Below are 10,529 nucleotides of genomic sequence, written 5' to 3' on the forward strand. Positions count from 1 at the left end.
CATGGTTCAGAACCATGCTACTCACTGTCCAGAACACCACTACTGTCTCAATACTCACTGGATCGACTTTGGATCAGTTCAGAGAGGCAGTACTACATCATGAGGATGTTTCCCATACGCATGGGCAAGGTATTTTATTATTTACTTGTTACTAACTGTTACTTTAAGTAAGTTCTCTACCTTTTCTACTGATTTTTAGCATTTAGGACTAAATGCTAGAGGGTGAGTGTAAGGATTTGATTTACTGGTTTGTATTTTATTACTACTACATTGCTGATCGTGTCAGATCATTGCACAGTAGGACCTACAAGCACATATATTCTCATTGTAGTTAGTTACACTTCCTCCTCATGTATCTACACGTGTATACCCTTATAAAAGACAGTATTGACCACTGGGTAAAGGGGATTCTTTTCCCCTGACCCCTTGCTCGAGTACTAGGTTATCCCAGTCAGTAGTTGAGTAAACTAAGGGCGATTAGAATTCTCTTGTGAGGAACAGTGAGTTTCCTTACACTATTCTATACTTGACATCCTTGATAGACTCACACTATGTGTCTTTACATTCCCTAGTACTGTCTATAACACTATTTAAAATAATAGAAGTAGTGGCTACTACTCACCCCTCCTGAGCCAAGTCTGTCTACACCTTACACATTACCTTCTCCCTTCAAGCCAGAATGTTCTAGAGATACACCTTGTAATTAATGACTCAGTTTACTATACCTTCTATTAGACACTATAGATAGACAATAGAGTACATACACACAGACATGATTTTGTCTACAGTCTGAACCTGCTTGTTTAACACTCTGGATCTCAATCTGTATACACTAATCACACTCACTACACACTGTTACAGTGTGTCCATCTTTTCTTACTTGTTACCACTCACTAATCTAAACCTGTCTCACAGGCACAGCTCTCCCTTTAGGCTAGAACACTCTAGGAATACACTCCTTAGTCAACAGTTCAGTTTACTGTACCTCTGATTACAAGACATAGTCAGAGTATACAGTGTACATGTACAGATGTAGCTTCACCTACAACCATTCCTATAGTACTACCTCTCTCTAATGCTATACATGTTCTACTTCTCCATTCATTCCATACTTAACATCAACCTTGACAGGTCCACCCTACTTCTATTTACATTCCTTGTTACTGTCTATAACACTATATTGACTGGATACAGTGGCCTACTACCCACCCTGCCTGAGATGAGTTGAATCTGTTAACACCTTCCACTTCACCCTCATCCTTTAAGCCAGAACGTCCTAGAGATATACTTTTGTAGTCATCCACAATGACTCAGTTTACTGTACCTCCAATTGTGAGACATAGCCAGAGTATACAATGTGTACTTACAGACACAGCTTTGCTTACTACTCAAATCAGTTCATTCAATGCTCTGGATATCAACCCTGGTGCACTACTCACACTTGCTACACACTGTCACAGTGCATTCATCTCTTTACTTCAAGCACCTGTACTTGCTAACAACCCCTTGCCCCCTTAACAAGTCAACCTCCAAATCTGCCTCACAGGTACAACCTTGACCTCTGCAATCTGTACAATCTCACAATCCATACACAATCCAACTTGCAGGGACTGAGAGACAACCAAGGTATAGTGACAAAGACTACCTCAAACAGCTGAGGAACACATTTGTTCTCTATTGTCAATACACTTGCCATCTGTTGTCAGATTATTTCCCTAATTGTTGTAGATAATAATGTATTTATACAATATTTCAATATAATTATAAACTGTTATTTCAATAACAAATGGATATAAGGAAAATTTTATCTTATACATCTTATATTTATATGTTTTCCTTGTTAAAATAACAAGTATTATAATACTTAGCCATTTTGCAAGGTACACTTTAAGCACTTGTATATCTTAGTAAGTACTACAATTCTTATTATTCTTGACCAGAAAGTCAAGACTTTTTAATAGCTTTCTTAGCTTCTTATTACCTTCCTAAAACCCCTAGGTACACAATAAGCTCTTATACATAATGTAGAAAATTTATATAATTTATATGCATATAAGCTAATACAAAGTTTGAGATATTTTCCTGATGGAGCTGTACACAACAATGACGTTGACAAAGCCATGGTGGGTTATCAGAGTATCTGGCCAATTAAGTAAATAAATAAATGCAGGAACTTGGACGGCCCTTTTGCGATAGTTCTGTAGATGCTCCAAGTCGAAATCCACCTAACTGTCAACATGTCACAGCCGATGAGCATAGTGTAACTTATGTAGAGTCTAGACTTGGAGTAATTGTCTCAGGAACATCAACATAATATGTGATGTAGAGGAAGTAGTAGAGACCTCTCTGGTTGGCATGTATAAGAAAATAACTGTAAACTTCCAACGTAGCATCATTCAAGAACTTCTTCCTTGTTTTTAGGTAGGACTTCATGAAAGAAGCATCACTGTAATATTCCACAGGCTGTGTGGTCTATTCGCATTGTCAATACCAACACGAACATAAGTGTACAATGAGCCAGAACGCTACAGAAGACTGTCGGAGGAATTCAGGGATATGTTGTTGCACGGAGCAATTTCGTTGGTGACAAGCTGTATGCCTTGCACTTTGCTCTTGCCATATAAGGACAGTGGTTCCTTTCCTTGAAATGTTTCGCGAAGCCCGACTGAGGTATGCAAAGTTGGAAAAATGTGTGTTCTTGTCACGAACTGGTTTGCTTACAAGAATTAAGGGGAGTTTGTGTGGTGATACGAGACGCCCTGCTGGGCTTGTATGCTGTACGCAAATGGCGGAAACAGGTCGTCAGTCTAAGGAGCATAGGCGGCATAGTTACCAGGCGGGACAATCATGAAATCATGCGCGATATAAGTGCGAAGATCATTCTCCTTCTATTAGTCCGTCATCTCCTTCCTGGAAATAGAACTAGTGCTAAATGATAGGAACGTTCGTGAAGTTGAATCTACCAGTTAGTAGTGATATTCATTCACAGCTTACGTTGATATTCGACAATGCGAGAGAGTCTGACTAACTGTGTCTTAGAAAAAACTGACGAAAATACTATTTGAGCTAGGATAAGGACAAAGAAATCTACAGAACCAGTCTGATAGTTATTACAGGTGCATTCTGCCTTCCGCCTTCTGCATTAGTCAGTATAATCACTCAAGCTAAATCAACAACGTACATTCCTATAAATATACTTGGCAGAATGATATAGGCATAGCTCCACATCCTATATTATCAGGCTCCTGGAACTGCTTCGAAATACCACAGATAATGTTGATTCGTCGCTATTCATGCGCGTTAGTAAAAGAAGACACGTTGCGATGAAGAAGTTATAGAGCCTTACGGCTAGCATTAGCACCAATGCAGTTATCTCCAAGGCATATATAAGCCTTCTGCGGCGCCTTATCGTAGTGAATGGAGACTAGTGCATCGGTGTGCGACTTAGCGAAATCTGCCTTAAACGCCTGTGCACCAGTGTCAAACCCAAGCATGTGATCCGAATGTGCTTGACAGGTGACGAAAGTATCATCTCCACCCCATCTGAAGCGCATTCCCTTATCATGGTTGGCTTTCACTGCTTCGACACTGTCAAAATTGAATGATGTCAGCGTATGGTGTTATCGAATAAGTTAATTGGCACTCGCTTGTTGGCTGAATTCACCACAATCTTGCCGTTGTCTGAATCAAGGAAGTAATAGCGTCCGTCACTGTCGTTCGTGTACAGTACATTCCACTGCAGAGTACGATGGTTAGACTCTGCAATGGATAATAGGCAAGGGTTTGGTATATACGCACGGCCATATCTGCATGGACAGCAGCAAACAAACTAGCGACGAGAAGAGCAGTGGTGGAGAGTATGTTGGAACGCATGGTGTCAGATATGATGGTCGTCAATGATTTTCTATGAGCGTATCGTAAAGTACAGAATGCAGAGATGTCGGCTTACTATTCGTCGAGAATTTATACCACCCATTTTTCATGCTAGCAAAGTAATTATTCTATTTTTCTCCTGCATGTTCTCATCAACGGCGCACCTTACTCTGCTGATTTTTTTCGTAGTCGCTGTGTCCCGAGTAACACAATTCCTGTTGTAGGCAGTCCGGGAGAAAAGTTTCTGCAAAATAACTGACTTCGGCAGGATGCATCGATCTTTGTAAGCACCAGCTAAGCAAAACTGTAGAAAGCCTGCAAAGTGCACCGTTCCTGATGAACGGCTCCCAGGAAGGAAAGTAATTCATGAATTGGCCTTGCTACCAGACTGAGATTCGACCATCCTTCAGTGATTGACAATTAGGATTCGATCCTGAATATTAGGCAGGTGAGCCACAGATAACCTCCTAGAGGTGTTAGTAAGAGGAAGAAATCTACTACATAGTAACATAGATACAATATACACATTGGGCATTTTACAATTTCTTGCCTTAAAAAATAACTTACATAATGTTAAACATTATTTGTAATTTAATTTACCATTTCAGTATAGTAGAAATTCAAAATAATATTTTAAGTTTTTTCTGTATTTGTATTGATTATGGAAGAAACTTGAAATTTTGTTCATGATTTCTATCAATCAAAAATGGTAAATTTAATTACAAATAATGTTTAACATTATGTAAGTTATTTTTCACAGTAAGAATTGTAAAATGCCTGATGTAATATATGTGTATGAAACAGGTCATGTGACTTATCCAAAGCACGTGTGTGCAAAGTTTTTAGTATGTTTGTAAACTGTGAAATTCCTTGTTCACAGCTAATTATCCCTAGTATAGTTACACTGTGACCTTTCAAGCAGCTATCTTGCTTTGTTTTAAGGTAGGCCATTAAGAGGTTCCTTAGTATTTTCCTGTAAAATTTGATAGAGTTACTGTTAGGATTGTAGGATTAGACCTATTTCATTTTCTTCATATCTCTGTCAGTTTTACAAAAAACCAACATTACTACTGGATTTTCATAATCCTTGACATCTCATCTATTATTCTACAAAGTTTCATGAAGATTGTCTTAGTATTGAGTGTAGGAGAGAGCTATAGAGACACAAGGTAGTGTATACAATTATAATACAGCTAATCCATTTCTTACTCAATATAGTAACTTGTGCCTCTTTTGTGTAATAGCCTCTTAGTCTATATTCTCTAATACACAACACTTTCTTAATTCTTCCTAGCCTCTGATGTGCCTGTTGGCTTTACAATATTTGTCCTTATTATTTCTTTAATCTTATTCTTAAGTTTTATTCCTTACTTTACTCTTATTATTTAGTTATTATAAAAAGTAGTCTGTAAATACAGTAGTTCCTTAGTTTTTTGACTCTTCTTGTATTCCTACTCATTCTCTTAGTATAAATCCTAGCTGGTAGCTTTGGGAATATAGTTGGATTAAGGGCTATAGGTCTATATTTACAGTTTAAGAGTACAGTCAATAATCTTATAACAAATACAGTAGTAAGGAATATATCTTATAAGGAATAATTTTTCCTGGCAACAGACTCAGTGTACAGTAAATTATTCCAAATATTTGCTATAGAATAACAAATAGAAAATTTTCAGATTATTCCTTAGTAGATGTTATTTGTATACCAAAAATTGATTAGCTTGTACACTAAATGAGACTAAATTGTTTACAAATTGAAGCAAAAAGTCTAACAGTTCTATAGAACATGGAAAATAAGCTTTATTAATGCCTAAAGGAGTAAAGAATCTTAAGATATAGTACTGTCAGAAACAAGTTACAGAGCTAAAGAAAAAATGCAACACATACCTATACTAAGGATACCTTCTCCTTGTTATTACAATAAGTGAAAAAAAGTGCAAACCTTGTCTAAAGCCTACTCCTTATCCTCCATGCTGAGAAAAAGATCAAAATGCTATAATGTTATCAGCTGTTACAAAACCAAAGTATAAGAGACATAATCTTACTAACAAAGACTGGATTAATATTATCAGTTTTATTGACAAGAACCCACAATTGACTCACTATAGAATAATCAACCACTTTAGTAATACTAATCAACCAGGAGGGGCTCTTATCTTCTCTCAGAGTGTATTATCAAAGCACTTGAGTAAGGAAGGAAGAGCTACTCTTAAGGCACAACTACAGTCTGATCAAGCTAATATTCTGTCAAAGTGTCACAAATGAATTGTAACAAATCCAATCATTAACAAGGTATTATGGTTGTAGTACTTACATATGGAGGAGAAGGGTAAGGGTATTAATAGGGCAATATTAGCTGTAAAGCATTAGTAGCTGGAGGAAAGAATAAGAATACCTGAGGGGGAGCAGTTGACAAGTACTAGATAGATACAGTCATTTTGTAGAGTGTAAGTAACTAATCATTATTATTAAGTATAACTACTCACTTGTCTTTAGGTATAGACTGAAGAACTGGAAGAGGCATAGGGAGGCTGGTTCTGTAAATCAGGATGATGTTGTTAAAGAGTAAGAATGCCTCATACTTATTCTTTCCAAGTATGCTTTAAGAGACTAGTAGAATTTTAATGAAACAGGTCTCTTTACATTATAAGTTTCAAGTTTAAATGAGTATAAAGACATACCTGACATAGTTTTATAGTACTCTGTCAGACAATAGTCTTGCTTGACAGTAGATGTCTGGCAAAAAAGTAAGCAGGTTTTGCATTACTATTGAACTTGCTTGTAATGTAGATAGGAGTGAAAAGTTACTACTCTTTTTCATTAGAAAGTCCAAGCACCCTTGCTACTTTGGTCCTAGGAGTACAAAGTATGACTTTTATTATTAGAATAATGATTCAGCTTGAATAACAGTATACCTTTTCACTGAGTGAGTTAGCCACACTCTATCTGACTACAACATCCAGAAGGAGTCAACTAAAGTATAATAGGTGGATTAAAACATAAGATCTTGCCTTTAGATTACAAAACTAGCATATCTTACTTTTGTTAGACAACTTCTCAGGTCACATTATTGATTACAAGTCTACCAACATTTGCCTTGAGTTTTTTGCTCCTAATTTGACATCCTTCATCTAGCTACTAGATGCTAGGATCATTCAGTACTTTAAAGCACATTATTAAAAGGTATTCTGTCTTTAAGCAATTGAGTAAGACAATACAGGTATTAATAACATATACAAATTGAACTTACTTGAAGCTATCCATATGACAAAAGTAGTATAGAAATCTGTGTCTCTAGAGACTATTAAGTACTGTTAGAAACATACAAGGATTTATAGGTAAGAAGGGCTGTAAGTAAAAGTACTTTTTATTATATTGTGTTAGTACTTACACATGTTTAGTTGTAACTCAGTAGACATGACACTAAGCTAGTCTACCAAATCTGCTCATAGTACTCTTGTCAGTGACAGTGTAGAGGGGACCCAAAGGCTCAGTGAGGGGACCCAGGCTACAACTATCCTACACAACAGAAATACAGAATGTAAGTACTAGAACATAGTCAGAACTTGTAGAACAGGCAGAGAGAGAGAGTGAGACAAGAGTAGAGTATATAGAGTGAGCCTAAGAGTACAGGACTACCTAGAGTAAATGAGATCAAGACTACTGGACCAGTCTGATCTTGTACACTTATATATACTAAACTACACAAGAGTACTCAGGGAGTATGAGCCACTAAGAATGATAAGCCACAAAGAATGAAAGAAAGGAATGTCAAAGATAAAGGTACAAAGAATGAAGGGATGGACAAAGGGTAAGAGACTATAGAATGAACAGAGAATGAAGGAGTGGTCAAAGGAATAGAATGATAAAGTAAGGAAGGGTAGTAGTAAGAGTCAGCACACATATAGTCTATAGACAGTGCCCCTGAGGGACAGAAGTCCCAAGTTCTAGTACAGAAGGGTGTAGAACCCTTGAAACTGAAGGTAAGAGAGTAGAGGATCATAACATCACCCCCCCTCTAAAACCAATTGTCCTGATTGGTGAACATTAGACTCAGTTAGTAGCTTAGGTATAAGTCAGAATGGTAGGGTTTGGAAATCTGTGAGGCAGAGTTGATGCAGAGCACCCAGATGAAGTTGATAGAAGTCTCAGATTGCTTTAGTAGCATAGGTGAGATTCTCAGTAGGTTCCTAAGTATGTTCTTCAACTGAGTATCCCTTCTAGTAGATAAGGAACTTGAGCTTTCTGTGTACTAGCTTAGCATCTACTATGTACTCTACTTTGTATTCTGGTTTGGAACTGATGAGTTCTAGTAGAGGCAGTAGGGGTCTTTGTTGTAAAGGAAAACCTGGATCATAGTACTGAGACAGTAGAACCTTGTTGAACACTGGGTGTATGTGCTTCTATGTTGCTAGAAGTTGGAGTTTGTAGGTAGAGGTACTAACCTTCTTTTCAATAACAAAGGGTCTGAAGTGCTTGTTGTCTAACTTCTTCATTGAGCAATCTGTGGTCAGGTTAGTAGCTTCTAGTATAACTTTGTCACTAGGCTAGTAATCCTTAGCTGTAGACTTCTTCTAATCATAGTTCTGCTTTATAACCTGTACTGTCTTTTCCAAAAGAGCTTGTGTGTCCTCCCTGGTTCTGTACATCTGTTCCACAAAGTCTATTACAGATTTGGAACTGCTATTCTGGTTCAGAACTGTCCCCTAGTACAGATGTCTCTCATGATTGAGGAAGAACAGGGACTGTCCTGTTGTAGAGTGTTGCTAGTTATTGTACACAAATTCTGTCAGAGCTAGCCATTCAGACTAATCTGATTACTGATGATTGATGAATATCTGGAGGTAGAGCTTGATCTCCTGATTAACTCACTCAGTTTGACTGTCAGTCTGTAGGTGATAAGTAGTAGAGGGGTTCCCTTGAATTCTAAGAAGTGTATACAAGTCCTGTATGAATTTTGACTTGAATTACAGTCTGTAATCATGAATGAGCTTCTGAGGGAGTCTGTACAACCAGAAGACATGATTCTAATAAATGTGTACTATGCCTTCAGAAGTGAGTTCTGTTCAGGTTGGAACTGTATAGACTTGCTTAGAGAATCAGTTGACAATTATACAGATAGTGTTGTAACCCTAAGACTCAGGTAGCTTACTGATCAGGTTCACCAAGACTTCTTCCTAAGGGTGATCCAGGATCCAATATAGATGTAAGGGAGCCTGAACCCTTGTCTGGTAGGCCTTAGTCTGTTAGTATGTATTATAACTAGTTATGTACTTTAGGATTTCCCTCTACATTCTGGGCCACTAGTAGTTCTGAGTAATAAGTTCCTGTGTTTTGTGTTAGTCTGGATGTCCTACAGTCAGATTGTTGTGATAAGCTTGAATGATGTCCTCCTACAGCTTCTGATTCTTCAGAACATACAGTCAGCCTTCCTAGTAAACCTGTCCATCCTCATCCTCCTCCCAATCCCTAGCCTGCTTCTCTAGCTGCTTTACTACAACCTAGTCCTGTGTGTGTCTCAGAGCTCACTGTATACAGGTGACAAAGTCAACATTCTTGGATTCAAGTCAGATCTCTCAGATTGTCTCAGACACAAAACAGGAATTGTCTAGGAGAACAAGATTTTTGTTATTATTCTCCCCCCTTTTATAACCTACTTGTCTTAAGAGTAAATCAGCTTTTGTCATTTGTGTTCTGGGTTTGTGGGTCAGTACAAAGTCATAGTCCTACAGTTCTAACATCCAGCAGGCTTAGCAGCAGTTGAGCTTTTGAGGCACCCAGAAGTATTAGAGATTAAGGTGATTACTCTAAATCTCAAACTTCTATACAGTACTAAGGAGATATTGATACTACTCCTCTAGGGAATGGACAATTGTAAGAAGTTCCTTGTTATAGATAGGGTAATTCTGTTCTGTTGTAGAGAGGGATTCTGATTAGAATACTATCAGACACTACTTTCTGTCAATAAACTGGAACAGTACTACTCTATTTGTAAAGTTGGAAGAGTCAGCTTTGACTTGAAACTTGTCTACAACTGTTGGAACTGCTAATATGAGCTTACTAGTGATGGCTTGCTTTAGGGATTCAAACACAGACTACTACTGATCCTCCCATTACTAAGGAACATCTTTGCTAGTAAGATTGTGAAGGGGCTAGGCAATAGTACTGAAGCCTTGAATAAAGTGTTAGTAGTAGTTTGCAAACCTAAGGAATGCTTAGACCTGTTTCAGGTTCTGAGGTTGTAGCTAGTTCTGAACTGTAGTTACCTTTGTTGGATTCATACAGACCTCTCCTCCACTGATCACAAAGCTCAGATAATCTACTGACTCCTGTATAAAGGAGCACTTTACTTCTTAGAGGAACAGTTTATTATCTTAGAGCTGTTGTAGAACTACTCAGATCAGTTAGTAATAGTGCTCAACTGTTTGGGTAAAGATTAGAATGTTATCCAGATACACACTAACATGCTCTGAGTTAATCAGATCTGTAAGGATGTGATTCATAAATGACTAGAATGTTGTAAGCAAGTTGGTTAGTTTAAAGAACATTACAGTTGGTTTGTACAATCTGTGATTGGTTCAGAATGCAGCCTTCTACTCATCTCTGTCTCAGATCTGAATATTATTGTATCCTTATCAAACATCTAACTTAGTGAA

At 37.6% G+C, this 10,529-nt stretch overlaps 1 protein-coding gene across 1 annotated transcript; it reads right to left on the reverse strand.

Annotated features, from left to right (window-relative positions):
* Positions 1–3,237: 3,237 nt before the first annotated feature.
* Positions 3,238–3,873, reverse strand: FOMMEDRAFT_150538 (uncharacterized protein; the record flags this gene model as incomplete). The annotated part of the gene is made up of 3 exons (XM_007261830.1): positions 3,238–3,287; positions 3,347–3,588; positions 3,665–3,873. 3 exons carry the CDS (start codon positions 3,871–3,873, stop codon positions 3,238–3,240), a joined length of 501 nt encoding a protein of 166 aa, XP_007261892.1.
* Positions 3,874–10,529: the final 6,656 nt, after the last annotated feature.

The sequence above is a fragment of the Fomitiporia mediterranea genome, assembly GCF_000271605.1.
Source record: "Fomitiporia mediterranea MF3/22 unplaced genomic scaffold FOMMEscaffold_1, whole genome shotgun sequence".
In the NCBI taxonomy this organism is placed as follows: Eukaryota; Fungi; Basidiomycota; class Agaricomycetes; order Hymenochaetales; family Hymenochaetaceae; genus Fomitiporia; species Fomitiporia mediterranea.